The sequence below is a fragment of the Trichosporon asahii genome (genome assembly GCF_000293215.1).
Source record: "Trichosporon asahii var. asahii CBS 2479 unplaced genomic scaffold scaffold00070, whole genome shotgun sequence".
Taxonomy (NCBI): domain Eukaryota; kingdom Fungi; phylum Basidiomycota; class Tremellomycetes; order Trichosporonales; family Trichosporonaceae; genus Trichosporon; species Trichosporon asahii.
Window position 1 is genome coordinate 1,759,320 of NW_014040855.1, and position 27,253 is coordinate 1,786,572.

At 58.4% G+C, this 27,253-nt stretch overlaps 6 protein-coding genes across 6 annotated transcripts; 2 read left to right on the forward strand and 4 right to left on the reverse strand.

Annotated features, from left to right (window-relative positions):
• Positions 1-1,701: 1,701 nt before the first annotated feature.
• A1Q1_04432 (uncharacterized protein) lies at positions 1,702-2,629 on the forward strand (the record flags this gene model as incomplete). Its single annotated transcript, XM_014322798.1, has 2 exons — positions 1,702-1,743; positions 1,835-2,629. 2 exons carry the CDS (start codon positions 1,702-1,704, stop codon positions 2,627-2,629), a joined length of 837 nt encoding a protein of 278 aa, XP_014178273.1.
• Positions 2,630-2,766: 137 nt separating this feature from the next.
• A1Q1_04433 (motor) lies at positions 2,767-16,763 on the reverse strand (the record flags this gene model as incomplete). The annotated part of the gene is made up of 6 exons (XM_014322799.1): positions 2,767-3,414; positions 3,533-3,681; positions 3,738-15,882; positions 15,934-16,265; positions 16,460-16,603; positions 16,652-16,763. 6 exons carry the CDS (start codon positions 16,761-16,763, stop codon positions 2,767-2,769), a joined length of 13,530 nt encoding a protein of 4,509 aa, XP_014178274.1.
• Positions 16,764-16,965: 202 nt separating this feature from the next.
• Positions 16,966-19,236, reverse strand: A1Q1_04434 (SLY1 protein; the record flags this gene model as incomplete). Its single annotated transcript, XM_014322800.1, has 6 exons — positions 16,966-17,000; positions 17,052-17,433; positions 17,489-18,285; positions 18,327-18,473; positions 18,525-18,943; positions 18,983-19,236. The coding sequence occupies 6 exons, from the start codon at positions 19,234-19,236 to the stop codon at positions 16,966-16,968; spliced, it is 2,034 nt and encodes a 677-aa protein (XP_014178275.1).
• A 411-nt stretch (positions 19,237-19,647) lies between these two features.
• Positions 19,648-24,249, forward strand: A1Q1_04435 (DNA-directed RNA polymerase iii largest subunit; the record flags this gene model as incomplete). The annotated part of the gene is made up of 7 exons (XM_014322801.1): positions 19,648-19,715; positions 19,757-20,078; positions 20,120-21,308; positions 21,357-21,391; positions 21,453-22,191; positions 22,263-22,654; positions 22,693-24,249. 7 exons carry the CDS (start codon positions 19,648-19,650, stop codon positions 24,247-24,249), a joined length of 4,302 nt encoding a protein of 1,433 aa, XP_014178276.1.
• A 257-nt stretch (positions 24,250-24,506) lies between these two features.
• Positions 24,507-25,690, reverse strand: A1Q1_04436 (uncharacterized protein; the record flags this gene model as incomplete). The annotated part of the gene is made up of 4 exons (XM_014322802.1): positions 24,507-24,773; positions 24,868-25,017; positions 25,229-25,395; positions 25,582-25,690. The coding sequence occupies 4 exons, from the start codon at positions 25,688-25,690 to the stop codon at positions 24,507-24,509; spliced, it is 693 nt and encodes a 230-aa protein (XP_014178277.1).
• A 320-nt stretch (positions 25,691-26,010) lies between these two features.
• Positions 26,011-27,052, reverse strand: A1Q1_04437 (uncharacterized protein; the record flags this gene model as incomplete). Its single annotated transcript, XM_014322803.1, has 6 exons — positions 26,011-26,141; positions 26,213-26,309; positions 26,366-26,458; positions 26,516-26,597; positions 26,669-26,895; positions 26,948-27,052. 6 exons carry the CDS (start codon positions 27,050-27,052, stop codon positions 26,011-26,013), a joined length of 735 nt encoding a protein of 244 aa, XP_014178278.1.
• Between the last annotated feature and the right edge of the window lie 201 nt (positions 27,053-27,253).

The window sequence follows — 27,253 nt, forward strand, 5'->3', positions numbered from 1 at the left end:
CGTGGAGGCACAGCCGGGTCCGCGGTACAGGGACGCGACATGAAGTCACTCTCGCATGGCTCAGTGACGACTACGGCTGATAAAGCCATCGGTCATCTCGACGTCGCCGCAGACCTCGGCCCAGGCAAGCTGCGGGCCGTCGTGGGGCCCGAGACGTTTAGATTGGAAACCACGTGCAACACGTGCAACTCGTGCGACTCACTCTGAGCAGCGAGTTCCAAGGACTCGCTTCGGGGAAGGCCCATCATGACACCTCCATCGGCCATGGCCTCGAGAACAAGGGCGACGAACGCGGGACCGGAGCCGGCGAGCGCAGTAGCGGCGTCAAAGTACTTCTCGTCGAGGAAGCGACAGCGTCCGCACGAGGTAAAAATGTTGAGGAGCTTGGCGCGAGTCTCGGCCGAGTCGACGGGGGTAATGACGGTCATGCCCTCTCCGATCTGGTGTCAGTTGGCAAAGCGGCTCGAACTCACCTTGCAGGGGGTGTTGGGCATGGCGCGGACGACGGTGGTACCCTCGGGAACGCAAGCCTCGAGCTGCTCGAGCGTGACGCCCGCACAGATGGAGACAACAATCTTGCCGCGCACAGCGTCCTGCATGCCCTTCTCGGCGAGAATGCTCTTGGCGATGTTAGGCTTCGAGCAGATCAGAATGATGTCGCTCTCCTGTGCAGCCGAGACGTTGGCGCCGGCGCCAGAGCGAATGTCGATCATGTCGTTCAGCGAAGTCGACGTCTGGAAAGTCTTGCGCAGCTTGCGCGCAGTCTCCTCGCGGCCGACAGTGGCAATGAACGCGTTCGGGAGCGAGTCATCGGAAGCCTCAAGAGCCATCGCCTGCGTCGGGGTCGAGATGCCGCTGACGGGCTCACGCGGGGTGCTGCGCCCGTTTGGGTACGCCGCCTGGCGCTGCTCGAGCGACGTCAGGACGCCCGACATGATGGCGATACCCATCGTTCCGCAGCCTGTCGTCAGCTAAAGCTCCACGTAAGGTAAGCTGGAGAGGTGTTGCATTCCCCGACGGAGGACGCTGCCGCGACAGGCATATGATTGTTGTGACTGGGCATCGATAACAATCCTTCGTCATGCGCGATGACGCGCTCCCGAGCACTATCGCTCTGCATCGCTTCCGCACTCACCGAGAACACCAAGAGTGTAGCCCATTTTGATTGTCTTGTGTCAAGAAAGAGTGAGCAAGGGAGAAGGAAGACAACAAGGCTGATGTCGATCAGATAACGAGCCAGGGCAGGCGCCTAATTTTCGGTCTGAAAACATCCGACTCGGTTCGACCTGAAGCCCGGTCGGATAAGGCTGCTTATGCGCATTCCGACACCGCGTCTATGCACTATCGTGGTAGCCGATGCGTTGTTGACATGACGCTCGTGGGAGCTGCAATTCATGGCGATCTCGTGCTTCTGGCGTCCGTTGACCGCTCACCCCACTGTCTTCCCCCCAGAGTGGGGAGATCCAAAGCAGCAGCGGTCAGATGATAGGATGACTGTGGGTTCCGAATGTTCTCCGGGGTCGCCAGGGTGGGTGGCGACAGTTGTATGGTGTGATCGCACTGATATCGGTTTCCACCGACAATTTTCCGTCAAGTGCAGTGCAGCCAAACAAGGTGACCGGGACGTCAGCCCCCGTTCTCGACGTCATCTGAAGCTGCATCCCCACGAACGCTTCCCCACCGCACACTTTCTCACACACCATGGCCACCAGCATGTCCGACTCTGACGTTGTGATCGTCGAGGTGCGGAGCAACATTTCGAGCGGTGTGCTAACGGCAGAAACCAGAGTACCCGCCCATCGAGCCGGGCGCCTCGCTGATGCTGGCGTGGCAGCTGGGTGGCAAGAAGGTGCTTCTCGTGGGCGGAGGCGAGATCGCCTCCCAGCGGCTGGGCTTCCTCCTCGAGGCTGGCGCGCATGTCACCATTGTCGCGCCCGCTCCCCTGCATCCCCTGATCCAGCACCGGCTCGAGAGCAACGGCGACCAGATCACCTGGCACGACAGGCAGTACAACCAGAACCCCGACAAGGACGCGTGCAAGGTCGGTAGCTACGACATGGTGTTCACGGCGATCGACGACGCGGTACTCTCACGCCTCATCTGCGAGAAGAGCCGCAAGGCGCGCACGCCCGTCAACGTCGCAGACGTCCCGCCCGAGTGTGACTTTTACTTTGGCGCGCAGGTCCGTCGTGGCCCCCTCCAGGTCATGATCTCGACCTCGGGCGCCGGTCCCAAGGTGTCCGTCATGGTGCGCGATCTGATCCGCGGCGTGATCCCCAACAACATTGAGGGCGTTATCAACGGTGTCGGAGCACTCCGCCGTGAGCTCCGGGAGCGCGCGCCCGGTGTCGGTGGAGAGCTCTCCAAGAAGCGCATGCGGTGGATGATCAACACTTGCAATCAATGGGACATGGAGGTCATGGACCGCCTCGAGGACGAGACGATCCGCGAGAAGCTCCTCACAGATGGTTGGGAGAAGGGCGTCGTCCTCGGTCCCAAGGACGTTGGCGTCAAGCGGAAGAGCAAGTCGCGCGCGCCCAGCTCGACGGCTCTCGCTGGCACGGGCGGAGTCCTCGTTGGCGCCGCCATCGGCGTCCTTGCCACTCTGGCTTACCTTCGGAGGAACTAGGCAGATAAATACATGGATGTCGGGATAAGATACGGACGCTGTAAACTTGTAAGAGGCATTAAATCAACGGGATAGCATGAAGGGATGCATTGAATGATCACAACTGGTCTTAACCGGCAATCACATAACTACTTCTTCTACACTGCAGTGACACACAGGCCACGCTCGGCGACGACCGCCGCACTAACATCGGCGGCGAGGTTGGCGCTGAACAACACATCGCCACGGTCGCCATTCAGGTATACCGGCACGTTGACCGTGTCCTTTTCGACACTCTCCTTGGTCCATGCCAGCTCGCACGTGTCGAGCGACACGACCTGGCCGTCGTTCAAAACAAGCTTGTCCTCCCACCTGGCACCGTGCAGCTTGAGACCTGTAATGTCAGCTACCAACAAGCGAGCTGACTCACCCTTGATGGCGAAAGCCTCCGGACTGCCACTCGACTCGAGACGCAGGCTGAGCGACACCTGCTCCAGACTCCATCCCTGGGCGTGAGCAGCCGCCTGGCGGGTCGCGGTGATGTATGCTTCGGGCTGGAACAGACCGCCGAGCCAAATACCGCCACCATAGTTTTGGCTGGTCGACACAGTCTCCAGCTGTTCGAGACGCTTGACGAGGTCGTTAAAGTATTGTCCAACACTCGTGCCCTTGGGCATCTTGTAGCGCGCCCAGTGGGGCGGGACGTTACCGCGGTTGAGCTCGGTTAGGAGTGCGCGGAGCTCGTTGGTCTGCTTCATCTGGCCATCGCACACGGCGATCAGATCGGACAGGTCCTTGCGGACGCGCTGCAGGAGGCGGCGACCAGTCCATGCCTCGCGGCCGAAGAAGCGCGAAAGCGGGTCCGAAACCGAGGAGGGAGTCGAAAGGTTCTGTAGTCAGCTACTGACTGTGCCATGTGCTCACCTTGGGGAGAGCGTCGAGCCACTCCTGGGCGTTTGCCTTCAGTGTGGTCATCCATGCCGGGCGACCATCCCCGTCAACCACGGCCGGCGAGTCATCCTCGTCGTCCTCCGTCGTGCGCATCTTGCGAAGCTTGACAACCGTCGTGTTTCCTGCATGTCAGCATTGGCGTACCAGGAAAACTCACCTTCAGCAGCGGCAACAACACGCTCGGCAGTACCGGGCAGGCTGAGCCAGCTGGGCGGCTCATGCTCAGGGAGCGCCTGGGCCCAGTCGATGAACTGTTGCATGCTCGTACCCTCGGGAACGAGCAGCGGCTTGTCAAGGTTGACAAGAGCAAAGTCGGGGTCGTACGCCTTGGGGGTGAACACGGCGTCGACAAAGGCGTCGAGGACACGTTGGTCATAGTCGCTGTCGATGCGACCGCCATAGACAGCCTGCTTGATGATGGTGCGCAGAGCGACCCATGGAATGGCAGCGGGGTCGACATTTGCCTTGCCCTTTGCAAGGGCCGTGATCCACGAATCGATCGTTTTGTAAGCGGCGACAAAGTCTGAGTCGTTGAACTCGTAGGACTTGCTCCATCCGAGAGGAAGGTAGCGCAGACGCTCCTGGACAACGGCGTGGAGCCAGGCAAGCAGGAACAGAAGACGAGGCTTCTCGGCGGGACCGCTCTTGAGGCTGAGAGTGGGGAGGCCGCGGAGCGTGTCGAGCAGGTTGGCGCGGACACCGGGAGGAGGCTCGTTCATGATGATACGCGACTGGCGGAGGATGTTAACGGGCACCACGGGGTTGGTCTCCATCGTCAGGAAGAGACGGAAACCCTGAGCTGGGGACAACGAGTGCAGGCGCTTCTCCAGCTGCGCCAGCCACGACGGCGCGAGGTGGACGTTCTTGAGTAGGACCCAACCACCAGTACGGGCGGCATTGGCGATGGCCTGATCGGCGAGTGTGAAGCCTTCGACGGAGCCCATAGCGACCGATGTGCAGGTGACACCGAGTGAGCGGCAGAGATTGTCCACACGGTAGCTCGCGTCGTAGCCTGGCACGGAGGCGAGGGCAAGCGGGTTTGTCGGCTTGACCTGCTCCTTGACGACTGCAGCAAAGTCGTAGTCCGAGATCTGGGCGAGGTCGCAGCCGAACGCCTGGTTGGCGAACGTGGCGAGCGCCTGGACCATGCGGTCGGGACGGAACAGCTTGACGAGAACAAGGCGGCGAGCAGAAGTGACAATGTTGTCGGCCTCGGCCCACGGCCAGGGAATGTTGCGTTCCGCCTCGTCGTCGGCCATGAAAGCACCCCACTCCTTGGGGTTTGCCTCGATGTGGGCAACGACGGCCTTGGTGGTCTCCTGTCCGAGGTGACTGTCGAGAATGCGCTTCTGCTCGACGGTGAGGGCCGCCTCGGTCGCCTCGGTACCGGCCGGAACTTCGAGGAGGGCGTCCATCTCCTCTTGAACGGCGGCACTAAAGTCGCTACGTGAGAGACGGAGCTTGGCAAGAGTGGCGGCGAGGACCATGTAGTCCGTGTGCAGCAGCGACCGCGAAGTGCGGCGGTAGGTGACGAGGAAGAGATCGTTGAACAACGTCGTCTTGCGCGCCTCGAGGTCGGTGATGCCCTTGAGGTTGGGGTTGTGGTGCAGGACGTAGTCAAAGATCTCCAGGAAGTAATCGAGACTGAACTGGTAGAAGCGGTGGATGTTGGCAAGCTGCTCCAGGGTGAAGTAGATGCTGGAACACGCCGACGCGAGCGGCAGATACTCTGCCGTGACAGCCTCGACTTCCTTCATGATGATATCCGTGTCCTCGACCTTGCTCGTAACCTCCGCGGCCTCGCGCTTGAGCACCTCGAGAGTTTCGATGACCTTGTCGTCGTCCAGAATCGATCCAGTGCTCTCGTTGAGCGCCTGCAGGAGCGCGCGCTCGAGGTGTCGAAGGCGAAGCCTGAACTCGCCCTGCATCTTCATGAGGTCGCTGCGCTTCTGGTCGATCTCGGGTCGCTCGACCTTGAGCACCTTGTCGAGCGCCTGAGTCTGGAGCGAGCCACGCGTCATCGTAAAGTTGACAAACGTAACACGGCTGCAAATGTCGGGCGAGAACTCGACACTCGGATCGCGCGTCGACAAGAACATGGTGAACGACGGCGAAAAGTCGATATCTTGGTTGCCGATGCGGATGAGCACACGACCACCAGTGCGACGCAGCTCGCGATTGAGGACCGAGTTGAGGATGGGGTCGAGGTTCTCGACGTCTTGGATGAGAAGCGGGTTGCCGAAACGAAGAGCACTCTCGAGGTTCTTGAGGAACGCCTCGTCCAGGAAACTGGTGACAGTGATCTTGCGGTCACGGAACTCGTTCTGCAGGAACGTCGTCGCCTGGCCTGTCGGGTCGATGATGAGCGGGTAGCGGTTGTAGCGCTTGAGCATGACCGCATTCTCGACACACAAGCTGTCGGCTGGGAGAGCGTTCGACTGCCACTCCAGGCGCTCGTCGGCCGTGGACAGGAACTCGGCAATGGCGAGCTCGCTCTTGTAGCGAATGCCCGCATCGGAGAGGTGGTCCATCCAAGCGCGGCGCATCGTGTCGCGGTAGTGCTGGTCGAAGAAGCCGCTGTAGGCGAGGAAGGCAGCCGAAATCAGGACGTCACCGACAATGGTGCCCATCTCAGTCTCGAATGTCTTGCTGCCGGCGTCCCAACGGCTCTGTTCCGACGACAGGCTCTGGAGCAGGGACATGCTGCGGTCGACCTTGGACTGAACGCGCTCCATCTCGGCACGAATCGACTGCGTCTCGGCGATGAGCAGCGCGTACTCCTCCTTGTAGCGAGCGATACTTTCCTCGAGCTCGGCGACAGTCTCCTCGACGACCATGGCCTGCTGCTTGGTGGTCTCGGCCTGCTCCTCGAGCGAGGCAACCTCCTCACGCAGAGGAGCGACCTTGTCGAGAATCTCGCTGAAGCGGACCTGAGCGATAACCCACTGCACGAGGGGGCCGCACGCGCGAGAGGCACGGTTGACGGTCTCAAAGTTGAACGCTGGCTTGGAGATGTACTCGCGCATCATCTTGTCGCGCAGACCCTTGGTCATCTTGTGCGTGTCAAAGTTCTGGATGCTCGAGATGAAGTCGTCACGACGGATGATGCTCTGCACCGTCTTCCAGCTGTCAACGTGGAAGCCAAGCACAGTACAGGCCGACTCCATCGCAAGCTTGACGGTCTCGGGCGGGTTCGCCATCGAACGGACCTCAGACAGATGCTGCTTCTTGATGTTGCCAACGGCGGCGAGCGCTTCGATGACGGCGGGCTCGGCCTGAGCGAGGTCCTCCTTGACGATCTGGGATCGCTGCTGAATGTAGGCGTCCTGCTCCTCGAGTGCCGCCTGTATCTCAACACTGGCAGCCTTCTTGGCCTCAGCCTCCTGCTGATCAGCGACCATCTGCTTGAGCTTGAGGTTCGCCTCCTCATCCTTGACGTTGAGCTGCGAGCGCTTGGCGTCGAGACTCTGGCGGAGCTCCTCGACTTGGGTGACGGTAGCCTGGAGCTTGTCGAGACCGACGTTGAGGTGGCGCTGCTGCTCCTCAAGATCCTCCTTCTTCTCAGTGAACAGGCGGACGTAGTGGTTGATAAAGTCGAGAAAGTGGCGGGGCGTGACGTGGTTGTACTTGCCCTGGCGCTTCGCCAGACGAGCAGTGATGTTCTGCATCGACTGATGAACAAAGACCATGGCATTGACAACGGCCTGGCGATGGCTGGGAGGCATGGCGAGATCACGGTACGCGATGGGGAACTCGGCCGGCGGGGCGTACGTGGGCGACTCAAGGTCGAGCGTCTGCGTAAACTCCAGACCGACCTGGTATAGCGCCTGATCGGACCAGTCGCCGAACCAGTCGAGCACACAACGGTTGAACAGCGCAGGCGAAGTGGCAGCACGCGAAGCAAGACCGTTGGCGGGAGGGTTCATGGTGAACACGACGTGAAGGTTGCGAGCGACCTGTTGCGTGAACCAGCGGTACAGCTCCTCGTGCGAGTCGAGCATGAGGCCATCGCGCTGGCTGCCCTCCTTGCACGCGGTCATGAGCGCTGCGTGCTCGTCGCCCTCGAAGAGACCCGGCACCTCAGCGTTGGCCAGAAGCGTATTCATGCGCTCGAGGAATCCGGGGTCGAGAACGTTGGACTCGTCCATGATGAAACAAATCTTCTCGCCCTTGCAACCAGCGCGGCGGAGAACAGTGCGGAGGTCGTCGTCAAAGTCGGCTCCACTGTACTTGTTTGACACCTTGATCTGGAAGATGCTGAGACCGTTCATCCAAGCGACGAAGCGAGACAGAGTCGTCTTTCCACTGCCACTGACACCGATGAGGAGCAGGTGGCCCTGAACCTGGCGGAACACGCGGTCGATGCGGAGTACGTGGTCGAGTACATCGTTGAACAGGACGAGCGGCACATCCAGCTCCTCTTCGTGGAACACGCGGAGACGAGCCTTGGTGTACTCGCGCAGCGCCTCGCGGTCGACCGGAATGTAGTTTTTCGACGTCCACGTTGAGAACAGAATCGGGCGTGCGAGAGCCTCGGACATGTTTGCGTTCGGGAAGTACTTGGCAGCCGTCTCGTCGAGCACGTCGTCGGTCCACTTCTTCTCCGACTCGGACACGAGGCGGTCCTGGAACAGGCGGAGGGCCTCGTGTGCCCAGACACGGACAAGACCCTCTAACGACAGCGTCTCGAGCGGCTTGATCGCTTCATAGATACCGCGGGCCCAGCGCGTGAGTTCACGAGGCGAGTAGATGTAGTGCGCCTGCACATCGGCCGTGAACCTCTTCTGCGAGGCGAGGTAGAACGCAACCATGGCGTCGGTGAGCGCCTCAGCGCTACCACGGAGATTGGGCACGACCTTGAGGAGCGCGCGGTTGAAAGTACCATAGATCTGCTTGAGCGAGATCTCTCCGGGGTAGTCCACCATGACAACGGGAGCGTGGCGCATGAAACGGTGTGAAAGTGGCACACGACCAGGGTCGGTCGGAGGGTTACAGGCACCGACAAACTGGATGCGCTCAAGAGTGACCCAAGACAGGTCGCTGGTACGCCAGAAGCCGTTGCGCTCCATGAGCTGACGGATAAACGAAATGACACGTTGGGTGCCGTACTTGTCCGTGGCGGGCAGGTTGATCTCGTCGCAGAACACGACGAGCCAGCGGCCGATCTGGGTAGGCGCGAGCACAACACCATTGGGCGTCTTGCGGTACTCGCAGTACTGCTCAAATGTCTTGAGAATGAGCTCGGGCGTGGTGGCACTGGAGAAGTTGAGACCGACGACTTCGAGGTTGCTGAGCTTGCGAAGAGCGCTGAACAAAGTCATCGTCTTACCCGAACCGGGAGGACCGCAGAGGATGAGCGGCTTGTGCTCGGCGAGCCAGTTGTACAGCACCTCCTCGTGACGGACAGTGTCAATGGTCGGAATGACCACGTCGGCAGAGGTGATCGAGTGCGTCTCGACCTCGATCGTCGGCACACGCGATTGCCATGAGACCCACTCGGCATTGGCAACGTTGACGTCGTAATCAATGAGCGACCCGCCGGGCTGCATGGGGGGCGTTTCAATGCCAGACGTAAGACGCAGCTGCTCGCCGAGCTCTGCACGGATATCGAGCTTGGCGTCACCGACAAACGACCAGATCACATTGAGCAGAAGGCGCCGAGTAACGTACGCCTCGACCTTGTCCGCGGGCAGGGGGAAGTCGCTGTGGTGGAGGTTGTACTCGATGACGTTGCGAACCGTAGCCTTGAGGAGCGAGAAGAGTGTGTTGATCGCACGAGTGGCAGTGTAGTCCATGATGTGCTCCGACTTAGCGGCAAACTCAAGGGCATTACGGACCAAACCACCGGGGCCAAAGTGAGGTTCGAGGATGGTGGCAATCTGCTTTTGCGTCTCACTCTGGTGAGCGGCAGCCTCGGCACCGTACTCGAGAATGTCCTCGTCGCTGCTGACGATGGGTACGCTGGCGAGCAGGTTGAGGTTGTGCTGGCAGACCATGTCAATGTCGATGACCTCCTCGGAGAACCAGATCATGCCACAACGAGAGACAGTGGCGAGGGTGGCGTAACGAAGGTGCTCGACCTCGAACATGACGCGAACATTGGGCGGGAGGTTGAGACGCTCACCGTTGGGCAGCGTAAGAAGCTTGTTGTCGTCAAGGACCGAGTTGAGGTTCTCGACCCACTCGGGGTCGACATCACCGTCAAAGATGATCCAGTGGCGCTTGGCAGTCTCACCACGGACGTTGTCGACAATCTTGCGGAGAATGTGGGTGAACAGACCATCGTTCCACTCGCGAGTGGTCGGGTCGAGCGTACCGTAGAGCGCCTCCTTGTCGATAGCCTTGGGGTCGATGACGTATGAAGCACCTTCAACGCCATCGACACGCTCGAGGGCAGCGAGCAGGACCTGCCAGGCCTGCGACTTTCCGCTTCCCGACGGACCAACCATCATGAGACCATGCGAAATGTTCTGAATCTGGTACAGCTGAATAACCTTGTCCAGCCATGCCTCGCCAACCACAAGGCGACGCTCGGCACAGACTTCTGCAATCTTGGCCTTGAGCTCGCCAAGGTCGACTGGGCGGTACTCGATGCCTGGGAAGACGTCCTCGACGAGTGCACGAAGAAGAGGAACATCGTCGGCGACGAGCTTGGGCACAATCGTCTCGGTGACAGACTGGATCATGATTTGCTGCTCGGCAATCTCGTCCGAAATATCGTCGCTGCCATCCAGGTGGCGGTTGCGCTTCAGGATACCGGCACTGGCAAGCACGGCCTTGAGCGCACGCAGACCAAAGTCGTAATGCGGCTGGGCGCTGAGCTGCTCCGAGCAGAGGTTGAAGAAGGGCACGATCTTTGATGCAAGAATCTCGGCAGTGCGGAAGCCCTTTGAGAACAGAAGAACCTGCGCAATAAGCTCCTGGTCGGGGCGCGTCATAGCCATCGAGCGGAAGAGCTTCTTCAGGTTGTCCGGGAGGTTGGAGCGGCCAGCGTATCCCGGGTTCATCGTGATGAAGATACCGGTGCGCGGGTTGATCTTGAGCCTCTTGCCAACGAGCTCGACCTCCGTGTCGGGGTTGGTCACGGCAGAAGCAAGACCCTGCTGGATGCTCTGAACCTGCTGCGAGACAGCAGAGAGGATGCGCTCCTCCAGACGGTTGAACTCGTCGAAGCATCCCCAAGCGCCGACCTGGCAGAGACCGATGAAGATACGGCCCATGGCCTGGAAGTCAAAGGTCTCGTCACAACAGAAGACGAGGACAAAGCGTCCGAGCTGGACACCGAGCGACTTGACCGACTCGGTCTTTCCAGTACCAGCAGGACCGAAGGGAGAACCTCCGAGCTGGTTGTCGAGAGCCTGCGTGAGGGTGAGGTAACAGCGGTCCGTAAGAGGCGTCTGGACGAGTCGGTCAGGAATACCGAGATACTCGTAGCCGTATGGGAAGACGGCGTCGGCCATGCGGACCTGCAGACGCGAGAGCGGATCGTCGATAGACTCGTCAAGGTAGAAGCGCATGTAGTAGAGCCAGTCGAACGCGGTCAAAGAGGTGGTACCGTTGGCGATGAGAGTGCGCATGGCATCACGCTGGTGGACAAGCTCGGTGATAAGATGCTCGCACTTGCGACGTTGCAGGACTGGAATGTCTTGGAGGACAGTGTCCGCGAGCAGGTCGAGCATGCGCGAGACAAGGTCAAGAGCGCTCTGAAGCTTGCCCTCGGGCATGGTCATTTCGACAAGCTCCGTCCACGCGATCTGGACGGCGAGGACAACAAGCTGAGCGGGGTAGACACTGATCCACTCGAGCAGGCTCTCAGGCGAGAGGTCTCCATCGATGCGGAAGATGTCGCGGAGGTCCTTGACGGCCTGCGAGAGCAGAACAGCGAGGGATAGGCGCATCTCGCTTTCGATCTTGGCCAGCCAGTCGTTGATCTTGGGATAGTCTTTGAGGACGATCGGTTGGCGGAAGGCAACCTCCTCACCCTCGCGGGACGCAAAGGCGTTTAGCTGCGTCGCCTCCTCGTCCAGGTGCAGGATGGAAATGCCGGCAAACATCTTCTTGAGATGCTTCATGACTCGGTGGATGTCCTTGCTGTTTCCGATGATTTCCAGCAGGTCCTCATCACCAACAAAGTAGAAACGGGGGAAGGAGGAACGCTCCTTCTCGAGGTACTCTCCGAGCGCCTTTTGAATCTTGTTCAAGTGGTCCGCTAGACGCTCGAGACTCTTCTGGATACCGGGGATGTTCAGCACGTCGAGGACGAAGGGCGACTTGTACACCTTTTTCATGACGGATAGGAACTCCGAGTTGATGTTCTGGAAGCGGCTGCTCTCGACAGGGAGCAGGTGCTTGATGTCGGCAGAGCCCGAGAAGATGCCCTCGAGGTACACCCACTGGCGTTGAACGTCGATCCAGACATCGAACAGGACGTGCACACGATTAAGCTTCTCCTCCCACGAGGCCGCGTCCTCCTCGAAAACGCGATAGTACGGCGAAAGCTTCATCGCAGTGAGCGAGTTCAGGTGCTCGCTGCACTTGGAGAACAGGTCGTCCCAGCCGCGGATCAGGCGGCATTTGTTCTGATAGTTGACAAGGTCGAGAGAGTACGAAGTCCAGGTCTCACGAACTTGCTTCAAGAACTCTTCGAGGGCCATCTCGCCCTGTGCCTGGACGACCACCTCTTTGATGAGAGCGTGGTTCTTCTGCAGATCGAGGTCATAGACTTGTCCGAGAGTCATGGACAAGGGCTGGTACGAGTGCGAGAGGCGGAGAGACTTGTAGAGTTTGGTCCAGTGGCGCTCACGCAGAGCCTCCGACTTGAGCTCCGAGATGAGAATGTTGGACTTTAGAAGAGCACGAATGGACTCTTGGACGAACTCGAACGCAGCGTACTGACGCATACGACTGGGCATGTCGCGAGTCGAACCGAGAATGCTGTCAAGCTCCTGGCGCAGCTTGCGGGGCTGGACGGCCGACCACGCTCCCTCGCGCAGCTGGTTGAGGCGAGTCCATATACCAGTGAGAGCCGTCCAAACAGCCTTGAGATCGCGAAGCTCCTCAGTGACAGGCTGGAGACGCTCGTCCTTGGTGTGCTCCAGGTCAAGGGCCTCCTTGGCACGGCAAACAAGATCATAGTCGTCCTGGAGGACAGTGAGACGAGAGTCAAAGGCATTGAGCGTGTTGATGGCGAATTCGGCCTTGATGTTGCCCTGCAGCGGCTTCTTCTCCTCCCACTCAGCGACAAAGTCGCGGATACGGCCATCGACGACCTTGTCCTCGGCAACAATCTTGAGCTGAAGACCGGCAACCTGCTCCTTGATGGAGTCGTCCTTGCGCTTGAGGATCTCGGAGAATGCGCTCCACTCGCCCTGGATCTGGTCGACATAGAGCCAGTCAGAGGGGAAGGTGTAGCGCTGGCGCTCGAGCGTCTTCTGGCCGGTACCAAACTGCTCAATCTCGGGTCCCCAGGTCTCGACCTTGCGCTTGAGGTCTTGCACAAAGGTGATGAAGGCAACGACATGAGCAGTAGAGCTACCCTCGATCGCGTAGCCTTCGAGGTCGGTACGCGCTTTGAGGATCGCAGCATGTGTCTCCTTCATGGTCATGCCGAGCTTCGAGCCATACTTGGCAAGCAGGTCGCGCTGCCACGAATCGTACTTGGCGTTGACCTTGGACTGGGCGTTGGCATAGTCGATGACACAGACGCCAAAGTCCTTGCGAGTGTCTGTAGTGTCGAAAGTCGAGCGTGCCTGACGGATACCAGAGAGCAGGAGGTCCCAGTTGGAGAGCGAGTCGCCCAGTCGGCTGTAAACATAGTCTGCCTCGAGGTCCCAGAGCGACTGGAACTGCAGCCACTTGTCGACGTACGCACCGACGGACTGCACCTTGGTCTCAATCAACTGGAGCGGACGCTGCAGCTCGAGCTTGTCGGACGAGGTCAGAAGGCCGATGTATGTGGTCTCCTCGGCGGTCGCCTCATCAACCTGCAGGGTGATTTCGTAGCGCGAGCTGCGGATCCTGTTGAGGTTGCAGACAACACCGAGGGCGTTCTGGAACTGAGCAAGCCACTCTGCACGCGCGAGCTCGATAGGAGGGTCAAGGTAGATGACCTGGTTGCGAATGCGAACCTCGTGGATAAGTGGCTTGATCTTGATCTCAGCCTTCGAGTCATCGACAATCGTATCACGGTCCGCTTCGTGCTCCTCGTCAGCCTTAGTGAAAGCAGCACACCATGCGTCGATCGCCAGTGCCAAGCGGCGGCTGAGAGCAGCGTCGATACGCTCGTTCAGCTGAGTCACCCAAGCATCGAGGTTGCTGTAGCCTTCGAGGTTTAGCTGGTCGATCGTCTTCTGAACCTGTCCGAGGAGACCGGAGAAGGCCTCAGTCGTGTAGGCACAAGTCTCGAGCTCCTCGACGATGCGGCTGATGTCATTCGAAATGTCGATCAGGGCCGCGGTCTTGTCCTGCAGCAGGGACACGACACTGGCGAACTCTCGCACGTAGACAAAGTGGCGCGACTCGCGGCCCTCGGAGCCTGCGAGGAAGCGGTGGCTCTCATAGGCATTCACGAGGTGGTCCCATTGCATGTTGATGCCGCGGGCGATCATCTGCTGGGCCGTGTTACGGTAGGTGGCAAGCAGGATGGCGATGTCGGGGTTCTGCTCGATCAAGTCGAGCGTTTGGGTGTAGGTCCTGACCGATTCCATGAGCGAGACGGCATGAGGGTACACGCGCTTCGCGTCCTTGGCGCGGTGGGTAATGGTGAGAGGGACGGGGAAGCCCAGCCAAATCAGCGCCCTCACCTCCTTGAACAGCGCGACAACCTGCGGGTCGAACTGGACAATAAGCTGCAGGTTGCCCTGTTGGTTCGCGCTGGTGGCACGCGCGCGGATGATGTCGAACAACCTGCCAGTGACGGTAAGGTTGCCGCGGCGTGTGATCTCAGCAATCCACGCGTCGTAGAGCGGCTTTGTCTCGAGCTTGGCGCGGAAGCTGGCGCTCTCGACCTGGAGCTTTTGACCCTCGGCGTAGCTTTCCCAGCCCTTGCCCAGAACGTCTTCGACGCGCTTCATGTACGTGAGGAGCTGACGCTCGATCTGGCGAGCCCAAATGATGGCACTGGAGACACTGGGGAAGTCACGAAGCTGCGACATGTGGTACGCCTGGGAGTTACGATAGTTGGCAGTGAACTTTTGGCGCAACTCGCGGATGTCGTCCTTGACCGAATCGATCAGACGCGTCTGGTACTCCTGGATGGCGCCGCGGATTTTGGGGCGCACGAAGAGGGTGTTGAACTTGGAGAAGACACGGAACATCTCCTGCGCGGTCTTGGTGGTCGCGAGCTTGTCGCGGAGACGGGAGATGATCTGGTTTTCGATACGCGCAACGCGGTCGTTGTACGACACCTCGGCAGCGTACCAAATTTCTGAGCCCTCGGGGGTAACATCGAGGACGTCGACGTTCTTGACACTTTCGTAAGAGAGGCGGACTTCTTCCTCCATGTCAATGTCAAAGGGAACGTCGTTGCCCAGGCCGCTGAAGCTACGGGTTGAACTCGTCATGACACGCAGTTGTTCGTGCGAGCGGCGGAAGCCACGCAGATACACAATACGCTCCTGCAGCTTGGCGTGGGCCGGGTTGATCTTGATGGAGATGAATTTCTCCGCACGTTTGCGCGATACCTCACGCGCAACATTGGTAAAGTCCTTCATGTTGTCGTCCCAGGCGCCAAAGACCTCGGCCGTCAAGTTCATGACCTCCTCAAACTTTGAGTAGTCCATGTACATCAAGCGCTGTGCAGAGAGCACGCGAAGGAGCTGGTCGTTAAAGTCGGAGGAGATCGCCTCCACGAGCGGCAGCGTACGCCGAATCGGGTACGGCGAGAGCTTGAGCTTCTTGTTGATATGAGCAAAGATCATGTGAATCGACTCCCTAATCTTCTCCAGGTCCGTTGCCGCGAGCAGCTCGTCGAGCGGGAAGTCCTTCATGAGCACATTGTACTTGTGCACAACCTCGGTCGCCTCCTTGATACCAGTGTCGGCGATGAACGACACGGTCGCGTGGAAGCGCTTGGCATGTTTCAACACATCGAGGGCGAGCGTGACTTCCTCGCCCTTGAGCTGGGATTCGATGTTTTCGAGGGCGTGCTCCATGGACAACCAAAAGTTGATCTCCTGAGACGCCGTACCGGAGACGACATCGCGTGACAGTTTCGAGACCTTTTGAATCTCCTTGATCCAAGAGTTGACGTCGGCCTGGAGCTTGTTGAGGAAGGTCTGATCAGAGATAAGGGAGGCAGGCTCGACTGCATCAACGCTTACGCGCTGTCCGGAAGCATGGCACTGAAGTCAGCTCTCAGCAGATCGCACACTCACCTGGGCGACCGCCTTGCGGATGGCGGGGTGCACGGACAGATGCACTTCTGGGATCTCGACATTTTGCTTCAAGTGAAGAAGCGAAAGCTCGAGCTCTGCAAACTTCTTCTTCGTGACGGGAATACCCATCTGACTCTCATTGCCCTTCTTGTTCATGGGTCCATCGTTCAGTGTGCCCTTGGACGCAACGTAGCTGTCGAACCAAGGCGCAACACCCCAGTGCACGAGAGAGTGAAGGCCATCGTAAGGCGACGCCTGGGCAGTCGGAGTCGAGATCACGGTGCCAGGAGCTGACTGCGTGCCGTCGTCGGCCATGAGCAGGGGAGCGTTAGCTGACGACAGCTGCATGAAGTGCAGCTGCGTGCCGATCGGCGACAAGCTATCCAGTGTCGGGGAAGACTTGATGAGGGCGAGGGTGGTGAGGACGTTGGGGCTGTGAGGAGGTGTCGGCGGAAGGTGCAACCGGTATCCAACGCGCATGATCGGGTGGTCTGCTGTCAGCCTGAAGCGCAACGCGGCAGCTCACCGTCCTCGTCCATGTCGACATAACGCTCCTTGGTGACATATACGACTTGGCAGCCGGGGTCGGTGGCGAAGCGCAAACTCTTCTCCTCGAAGTTTGGGTCATCGTAGAGACTGTTCTCAATCTCGGGGCGGGTTGCCGACATCACTACTCGTCAGCGATTCTGTGTGCATTTCGCGGGCCACCGGCACGGACCTGGAGGCAACAGCGCCGAGAGATACGTCTTGAATACGCCCACGTCAAAGCCCAGCCCGCCGCCTGCTGCGGCGACGAAGGACTCCCCTTCGTCGGGAGAAGGGGACGCCATGCTGGTAGCGTTTACGTGAGATTCTCTTGACGAATGGTAGGTGTATGTGATGGGTGGTCGGGTCAACAACAATCTCAAGCGCGGTGGACCGCCTGGTCGCTCAGGTTACGCGTGACGCGTGGACGACCCTTACAGTGGCAACGGATGAAACGGCACGGATTGTCAGGTGGTCGTGCCTGAAACCTTGACCAACGACATGCTCTTACTCGTCTGACGGTTCAGTCGCTTCTCGGTACTCTACATTATGTTCATAACACTTATCTATCTAAGAGGTGTGACCAAGCTCACCCAGGGCCTTGACAAAGGCCTCCGGGTTCATAAGCTCGGTGCTTCCGTACGTGATCCTCTTGCCACCACCGCCGCCCTCGCGTTGACTTCGGTTGGCCCACTCCTGCAGGTTCGAGTACTCGACGTAGCCTCCTCCGCCAACGACGAAGACAATACCCTCTTGGTACTGCGAACGCTGTCGTCCTGACTGAGCGTTCCGGCTACGCGTCGCTCGCGGGTCGAGCGTGAGATAGTCGTCAGTGTCCTGCAGCGCCTGGGTGTTCGCAGTCGATGGCTCCATCAAAGCCTCAACGAGACGAGTGATCGTGAGCTCCTTCTTGACAGGGAGGAAGTTCTTCACACCGGAAATAAGATTGTCAAGGCCAACACCCGCGATACCTCCCTCACGAAGGCGGTCGGTAATCTACTGTCAGTGCTGAAAGCAATGCTAAACCTACGCGGTTGCCAAAGGCGCTGAAACCCTTCGTCCATTCACCACCAGAGCTGGCCGTCTGGGCGGCAACAGCAGGCTGGGACACCATCATGCTCATTCGGGTGACCTCGCGAACCTTCTTCACATAATCAAGCGCACCGACGTCGGCACCGGCCTCCTTGAGAAGGTTGGTGATCTCCTGGAGGTCTTCCTTGGAGAGCTGAGGAGCGGAGAGGTAGTAGATGATAGCGAGACGCAACTGATCCTCTGGCGTAGGATGAGCGACCTGACCAGGCTCGTCGGTCTGTCCCTTCATGGCAGCAATAATCTGCGCCTTGGTCTCTCGGGTCGCGTTCTCCTCGACCTGGAAGAGGTTGTCCAGACTCCTTTCCTTGATGGCCTGCAGCAGCGCGGTGGCAATGTTCATGTGGGTGTCGAGGGTGTGCTTCCTCTCGGAGAGCTCAGGGAGGGCAGTAATCGCCTTCTTCAGGTGCGCAGCACCGAGAGAGGCGTCCATCGCCTTTTCCAGGTCACTCATATCCGTAAGACCAGTCGAGCGCGTGATCTCCGCCGTGTCCGCCTTGTAGCGGTTGAGCTCGGTGTCAATGTCCTCTGCGACCTGGGGGAACGGGTTGCCAGCATTTTTAGCCCAGAAAAAGTCCTTCGAATCGATGTCGTAGGTCTTGGGCTGCATCTTGCCTCCCTCGGGGTTGGGAACAGTGACCTTGTTCAATTTCATGTTGAGAACATCGTGAACGAGGGCCTGGTAGGTCCACGAGTGAGACAGCATGGGGACAAGGTCCACATTGCGATCAAGGATAACTAGCACTGTATGTCAGAACCGCACGACATCCATCACGAACCTGGACGCTGCAGGCTGTCCGAACCAAAGCTGGGTCCGCCGCGCTGCGAAGAGGTGGAAGTGATGTGGTTGCGAAGCTTGTCGTGCAACTTTCGCGCAACCATCTCGGCCGCGTTTCCGCGGGGGGAGCGGATGATAGGCACCACACCTGCGTGTCAGATATACTCCTTATGCCACGCACCCATTGTAACGATCACACTGAACAGTCCTTGAGCAATGCGCTCGACCTCCTCCTCGATCTCAACCTCTCCGGCCTTGGGGTCGCTCAGCACAACGTAGCTGGGACGCGTGTCGGCCGGCTTCCCTCCATTGCCCTGCGTGATCAACCTCCTTGGGAGCAAAGAGAAAAGGTTGGAGGACGGAACGACAAAGTCGAGGAACTGGTCGTGAACGGAGCTGATGAGCTGTCCAGTGGCTCCGGACGGGTCGTTCGCAAGAATCAGCGAAGCAAACTCCTCGAGGAGAGAGCGAGGAAGGGCGGATGTGAAGGAGAGATGGTAAGAGGAGTACAGGGGTGGGTTGAGATCCTCAGCGATGCGCTTAATGTTCTCGCGCGTCGGTGCAACAAAGTAAATCGCGGGAACGTCATTGAGCGGTGGCCGCTTTTGATGCAGACCCCTGGATGTCAGTGTGCACCAGGGCTTGGACGGTACTCACATGTGGAGGGTTACACCCTGCTCTCGGAAGTCGGGGATGCGGAAGGACGGAGCAAAAATGGCCTGGCTCTGCTCGTCCAGGATGAGAACCTTCCACACGAGCTGCGACTGAGCATTCTCATCGAAAGCTGTTGACGGCGTTCCCGGACGGGGAGTCTGTCCCGACGAGCTGGAGCTCGTTGCCGGCGGCTGGTTCAAATTGAGGAGAGTGCGCAGCGCATTAGTCTGCGACTGCAGCAAAGTCGGGTGCGACATGCTGGCTCACAAGTGGACGCTGGGTATCGGAGCTCGCGGTGTCGTCGGTGTGCGCAACAAGTCGACGAGCGTGTCCCCATGTCGGTGTCATAGCCGTGCCGCTCGTCGTGGAAGGTGGCGAAGTTGGTCACGTGATAATAATGTGTTTTTCCCTGACTCCAAAACTGAACTTCAAGAATTCTGAGGGCATGTTCACGACGCTCTCGACGCTTACCCATCCACCCAAAACCTTGCTTCTCGGCCTTAACAGCTCTCTCCTGTTGTCAAAGCAAGTCCTGCGCGAACACGATCTCTCGAGGAATTGACTTCGCGGCCCCTTCATCCGCGTAGCTTCCCGTTCCGACTGTCCCTTCGTGTTTATCTGGCGTAAGCCGATCCCCGGCAGAGAGAGTGTTGCCGCCCGTGGTCAAGATGGACGCCGAAGAGTACATCGATCACAACGCCAAAGAATACGTGTCTCAAGATGCCCCGAAGCGCATGTGAGTACAATTGGTCTGCGCGTACCGTGCTGACGAGACAGTAAGCAGATCCAGTTCCAACCCTTCGCGCCAAAGGATATCGTTCGTGTGGCCGAAGTTGAGGTAACGATCCCGGAGCTGTATAAGAACCACGACGATGGAACGCGTACGACCGCCCCGCAGGGGCCTTTGGATGCTGCAATGGTGAGCTACACTCCTCTGCAAGCGCTAATGTGCAGGGACCCAACGAGAAGGGCGGCACATGTCCCACCTGTCACCAGGACCACACGCACTGTGTGGGACACTACGGCTACATCAAGCTTGCCCTCCCCGTCTTCCACATTGGCTACTTCCGCCCCACAATTAACATGCTGCAGTGCATCTGTAAGGTAAGCTACTGATAGCCTGCCTCTACTGACATCCAGACCTGTGCGCGTGTACTTCTCCCTCCGGAGGAGCGAGCTTCGTATCTGAAGCGTTTCCGACGACCGCGCATCGAAATGCTTCAGCGACAGGCTGCGTCCAAGGGCGTCCTTGCTTCTTGCAAGAAAGTGACGACCTGCCCTTACTGCTTCGCTCCGAATGGTATCGTTAAAAAGTCGGGTACCCTCAAGATTTCTCACGAGCCCTTCCGTTCGAACAAGAACGCCGATGCCAAGGCCGAGTGGCTGAACGGCTTCAAGGCTGTGGTTTCCGAACAGTCGGCCATCGGCAGTCACCTCGGCAAGTCCGTGGAGGACCTGAACCCGTTAAAGGTCCTGGAGCTGTTCCGTCGCGTGACAGCAGAGGACTGTGAGCTGTTGTCCTTGCACCCCGACGTTGGTCGCCCCGAAGACTACCTCTGGACATACATCTCTGTGCCCCCGCCCTGTATTCGTCCGTCGGTGGCCTCGGAGGCCGGAAACAACGAGGATGACCTCACCGCGAAGCTTGTCGAAATCGTCAACCAGAACCGCATGCTGTTGTCCGTCATGGAGAAGGGCCAGGGATTGACGCAGACGATCCTTAACTGGGACACTCTGTCGCAGATGGTTGCCCTGTACATCAACTCTCAGACCCCCGGTATCAACACGACGGGATCGAAGCCCATCCGTGGTTTTGTGCAGCGTCTGAAGGGTAAACAGGGTCGTTTCCGTGGAAACCTTTCGGGCAAGCGTGTAGACTTTTCAGGCCGAACGGTCATCGGTCCCGACCCGAACCTGCGTATCGACGAGGTCGCCGTGCCAGAAAAGATTGCCGTCAAGCTCTCGTACCCGGAACGCGTCACCGACTACAACATGGAGGCGATGCGCAAAGCAGTGGTCAACGGCTCAAAGATGCACCCAGGAGCCAACATTATCGAGACTGGTCGCGGCCCCTTCCCGCGTCGTTCGCTACAGCCGATCAAGGACATTGAGCGACGAAAGGAGATGGCCCGCAACTTGCGCGTGGGTGACATTGTTCACCGCCACGTCCGCGACGGAGACATCGTTCTCTTCAACCGTCAGCCCTCGCTGCACAAGATCTCTATCATGTGTCACCGTGTTCGTGTTCGTCCATGGCGTACTTTCCGTCTCAACGAGTGTGTCTGTAACCCCTACAACGCCGACTTTGACGGAGACGAGATGAATTTGCGTAAGTTGCCGAGCTGTTCAAGTAGCTGACAGGACAGACGTTCCGCAGACCGAGGAAGCTCGTACCGAGGCTCTGGAGCTCATGTCCGTGAAGAAGAACCTGGTTACGCCACGTAACGGAGAACCCATTATTGCTGCTATCCAGGACTTCATCACCGCGTCCTATCTTCTGTCGCGACGAGATCGTCTTCTCGACCGCCAGCAGTTCACGCAAATCTGCTCCTACCTCGGAGATGGCGATCTCGAGATCGACCTGCCGCCCCCCACGATCTGGAAGCCTGTTCGTCTCTGGACCGGCAAGCAGGTTTACAACCTTCTGATGCGACCCAACAAGAAGTCCAAGGTTCTGATCAACCTTGAGGCCAAGTGTCGTACCCTCATTGAGCCGCGCAAGGAGGACAAGTTCTTCATGGACATGGCCCCCAACGACGGTTATCTGGTCATCCAGAACAGTGAAATCATGTGCGGTGTCTTTGACAAGAACACGGTCGGAGACGGCAAGAAGAACTCAGTGTTTGGTGTCATGCTCCGCGACTATGGACCAAACGAGGCAGCCATTGCAATGACGCGCCTGGCCAAGCTCAGCGCCCGTTGGCTCGCGAATCAGGGCTTCTCGCTCGGTATCAACGACGTCATTCCAGGAGAGATGCTTCAGAGCAACAAGGATCAGATGGTGGAGGAGGCGTACGAGAAGTGCGAGTCTAATATTGAGCTCGCCAAGCGTGGTAAGCTCCAGAACGCCCCGGGATGTGACCAGGAGACGACTCTCGAGCAGCTCATCTCCGGTATCCTCTCCGGTGTTCGTGAGGCGGTCGGAGACGTGTGTATGAATGAGCTCAGCCGACACAACGCTCCGCTTATCATGGCTACGTGTGGTTCCAAGGGTGAGATTTGCGAAGGCGACGTTGGCTGACCGCAGGTTCTCGTATCAACGTCGCGCAGATGGTCGCTCTAGTCGGACAGCAGATTATTGCTGGTCACCGTGTCCCTAACGGTTTCCAAGATCGTTCGTTGCCTCACTTCCGCAAAAAGTCAAAGAACCCGCCGTCAAAGGGTTTCGTCCGAAACAGTTTCTTCTCCGGTCTCACCCCTACCGAGTTCTTGTTCCACGCCATCTCTGGTCGTGAAGGTCTTGTCGACACTGCAGTCAAGACTGCCGAGACTGGTTACATGGCGCGTCGTTTGATGAAGGCGCTCGAGGACCTTTCCACGCAGTACGACCTCAGTGTCCGTAACAGTGTCGGCGGTATCGTGCAGTTCCAGTACGGTGACGACAACCTGGATCCTGCGTGTCTCGAGGGTGATGCCACACCCGTCGAATATGTCCGTAGCTGGAACCATGCTTGCGTGAGTTTTGTACGCCGGTGCGTCAAGCTAACAAACAGAGGACCGCTTCTAGTGAGGGCCGTCCGCTTTATCCCTACGAGATCCAGCAAATCGCCCGTCGTATTTACCCCGAAATCGTCGCCGAGGAGTACGCAGAGGAGGATGTCAAGCCGCGTCGCGGTCAGAAGCGCAAGGCGCCGCCAACGATCCCCGAGGTGCCCGTCGAGTGGCGTCAGGTGCACGTCAAGTTCCGTGAGAACACGTACAAGTTTATCGTGGACAAGATTGTCAACACGATGGCTGCTCAGCGTGAGGCTCGCGGCGTTCCTGCCGCGCTCACGAAGGAGGAGATCGAGGAGTATGAGGACTTCCTCGACCCGCACGACCCCGCAGTTCGCGCTGTGCTGAACAACTCGCACAAGGTGACCGAGGCGCAGATCGAGTCGTTCCTCGAGAACTGTCGCACGCGCTACCTGCTCGCGAAGATTGAGCCCGGGTCGACTGTAGGAGCCGTCGGTGCCCAGTCGATTGGTGAGCCTGGAACGCAGATGACGCTCAAGACTTTCCACTTCGCCGGTGTCGCGTCCATGAACGTCACTCTCGGTGTCCCCCGTATCAAAGAGATTATCAACGCCGCCAAGGTCATCTCGACGCCTATTATCACGGTCGAGCTGCAGAAGCCCGAGTCCGAGCCCGTCGCGCGTATCGTCAAGGGCCGTATTGAGCGGACAACGCTGGGCGAGATCGCGTCCATCATCGAGGAGGCGTGGACTGGTGCTGGCGCCTTCATCGAGATCCACATCGACATGGACGCCATCCAGAAGCTTCAGCTCGAGATCACGCTCGACACTATTAAGACCGCCCTTGTGCTTGCGCCCAAGCTCAAGATCAAGGACAGCGATGTCACGATCAACTCGAGGAAGGCGCGATTGAAGATCTATGTCGCTGACCCGCTCGACAAGGACAAGTGCGATGGCGTGTACGAGCGACTCAAGTCGCTGAAGCGCGCGATCCCTTCAGTCCAGGTCAAGGGTCTGCCCGAGGTCGACCGTTCAGTCATCACGCACGACGAGAAGAAGAAGGGCGAGTACAAGCTCCTGGTGACCGGTTACGGCCTGCAGGAGGTTATGGGCACGGACGGAGTGAACGGCTACCAGACGAGGACGAACCACGTCATGGAGACGGCCAAGGTGCTCGGTATCGAGGCGGCGCGCCAGACCATCTACGACGAGATTCAGCACACCATGCGCTCTCACGGCATGAGCATCGACCCGCGTCACGTCATGCTTCTCGGAGACGTCATGACTTACAAGGGCGAGGTGCTCGGTATCACCCGTTTCGGTGTCCAGAAGATGAAGGACTCGGTCCTCATGCTGGCGTCGTTCGAGAAGACAACCGACCACCTCTTCGACGCCTCCCTCTACTCCAAGGTTGACGACATTCAGGGCGTCTCCGAGTGCATCATCATGGGTACCCCCGCACCCAGCTGCGGAACTTCTCTTGCCTCCATCGTCACCCCGCCTCCGTTCCTTCCCAAGCGTAAGCCGCTCATCTTTGAGGAGGCGTACCGTGCCGGCCGCGAGAGGCGCGCTGCCAATATGGACGTGGACATGTAAGGGGCCGACGGGAAGAACAGTAAAAGCATATCAACCAATATCCAGCATTTCATCCATTTTGGGATTCGATTACCAAAGCATTACCTCGATGCAGCGTGTGTATATAGTTATAACAGGACTCCGCATGCATCAACACAGTCTAGTTTTAGCCTCAGGGATTGTCGGTGCGGTTCTGCGGGCGTTTATAGGTATAAGTAAGTCTATAGAGGACAGAGAGGGACGAAGAGGACAGAGAGGGACGAGGGACAGTTGGAGGTTTAGAAGGAGAGGTGCTTGTTAAGCGCCGCCTTGACCTGCTCGTAGACCTGGGGGATGGGAACGCTCGAGTCAATGTCGGCGACCTTGCCCTCCTTGCGGTACATGTCGACGACGGGCATTGAGGTCTCGCGGAAGGTCTTGAAGCGCTTCTTGAGCGACTCGAGGTTGTCGTCGTCGCGGCCCGAGGTCTTGGAGCGCTCAATGATGCGCTGGGTCATCTTGTCCTCGTCGGTGTTGATGAAGAGGACAAAGGCCGAGGGACAGACCTATAAGTTAGCTTGATTTGCTTGCTTTCATCTTCTTCTGGACACTGCTGATCTCTGGGGAAATGAACCACGAAACACGGCACGAGATACTCACAACCTTATCGAACATGAGGGCCTGGTCCATCTTGCGGGGGAAGCCGTCGATAAGGAATCGGCCCTTGCCGTTCTCCCATCCGGCCTCCAGCTTGGGGTCCGTGAGCTTGGGAGGGTTAGCCATGGCGTCGGCCATAGCGTTCTCAAGGAGCTGGGGGTGTCAGCAACTGCACGCACGATACGCTCGAGCTACGCCCGATGAAACTTCAAGGGAACGTGTGCGGATCGCTGCTGTTTCGGCAACCAAACGCTCCAGAGACAAGGGGGAGGACACGGGGTCTTGTGCGGACCAGAGGACCTGCACACGCGCTTCTGTCCATAGCCGAACCATCGAATAGGCTACCGCTCGCGCATTTGCTCACCTTGATCGTGATCTCCATGGGGACGATGAGGCCCTCCTTGATGTAATGCCTGATCAGGTCGCCGTACTGAGATCCAGGACGCTCCTGCTCAGCGCGGAGAAGGTCGCCGGCACTGAGGTGGACGAAGCCGTAGTCCTTGACCATGAGCGCGCACTGCGTTCCCTTGCCTGGATTATGTCAGTGCCATTCTCTCGCACCTTCAATGTTCCTCCGCGCTCCACCTCTTCCCCTCACAGGGGAAGCCTAGCAATCCGGCTCGAAGGGCAATATCGAATAGCCTGGCGACATGCTGTCACGGTGCCGACCAGCAAACGTCCTGCTCCCAACCCAAAATTCCATGGTCTCAAACTTACCAGCTCCAGGTCCGCCCAGGACGAAGACGACGGTGACCTTGCTCGGGTCGAAGACGGGCTTGTCGCCCTTCCAGAGGTCCTCGGCCTTGGGAACTTGAACGTTGCTCATGGTGTTTGACGGTGATAGTTTGAAAGAACGTAAGAGGAAATGTCAAGAATTGTTGTTGCCGGGAAGCCAACGCGTCAACCGATCTTTCGACCGTTGTGTGGTGCAATGGGCCGGCCGTGCCTGAATTTAGGTCTGTTGGTGCGACTTTCCGGTGGTGCGGCGGGACAGGAATACGTCAATTGCGCTGCCATAGTAGCGTCGGTGAGCCGGAACACATGCATGTGCTGAACCGGTGCTGTTGAAGTCCATGCATAACCCTATAACGTACAACATGTAGTCCGACGATTGAGTATATCTATGTAGGAGTAGAGGCCCGCGACCTAATTGCCTTCCCGCTGCTCGCCTCCGCCGTTCATATTGGCAGCATCCATTGCCCTCTTGGCAAGGTGCCGGAGCACCTCGGGCTTGTCGCCAAACTCAACCAGTCTGAGTCGAAGCGAGTAGCACACTGCTGTCAGCACGGGCACATTTATACATGCTTCATCTGGCCGGCTGCACGGTCCGTCCTCGGACAGCACTCACCCTTCTCAATCTTTTCGAGAGATCGCGTAGTCTCCTCCTGCTTCTTCTTGAGCTTGTGAAGAGTCGACTCGGGGATGGAGTCAAACACTTTGGTCAGCTAAGCAGTTTAGACATAGACTCACTGCTCTTGACAGTACGGACAAAGTCGCACACCTGCAGCGGCGTCTCGTGGTCACCAGTCGAGAGCGCGTTGGTGGCGTATCTCATAAGCTCCCCAGTGAGGTCGGACATGCCGAGGATATAGTCCTCCGGTGTGATGACAACAAGCTGCGGTCAGCCTCTAACGTAGCAGATTTAACTCACTTTCTCGCCCTCCTCATCAGTCAATGCCTGCTGAAGGTGCGGCAAGCTGACGAGCTCGCCGCACTCGAGATAGTACAGGAAGCTGTAACCCTCGATGTACTCCTCCAAGCCTCCGGAGCTGGCTATCAGCTGTACTCTTCTGTAGCAACCTACACAGGGCGGCTGAACTTCCAAAAGTTCTCCAACGTCTCGCCATCCTCCTCCGTTCCAGATGCCAACTCGTCGCGAACCGCCACGAAGTTTTTGTAGATCTCGCGCTCCTTCGTTCGAGCGTCCTTCAAATTCTTCTCACGGGCAGCAGGAGGGGAGGTCGCTCCGCGGTGCAGATGGAAGATGAGCTTCTTCGACAGCTGCGTGATTGCGCGCGACAGGATAATGACCTTCTCTCGACGTTCATTCTAAAGTCAGTTGCGCCTGTGACAAGTTACCTACATTCGCGTCGAGCTCGGCACGGTACGACTCGAAAGTCTTGGCGAGATGCTCGCGGCGAGTCATCGCCGACGAGGCGTCGGGCATTGCGACGTCTGCGGAAGCCATGGTGAAGGGATATTTACAAAGGGGTTGTAGCTCTAGGCAAGGGTCAAGTCGCGCTCGACTTTCATCATGCAACCACTGAAAGTTCGTCATCACGTGATAAGCCACCTCGAGAGACAAGCTAATGCGCAACAACAACAGATGCTAATCGACCCTGAAAGTCATTAGAACGCTCAGGACGCGTCGTCACAGGCGGCGCACACA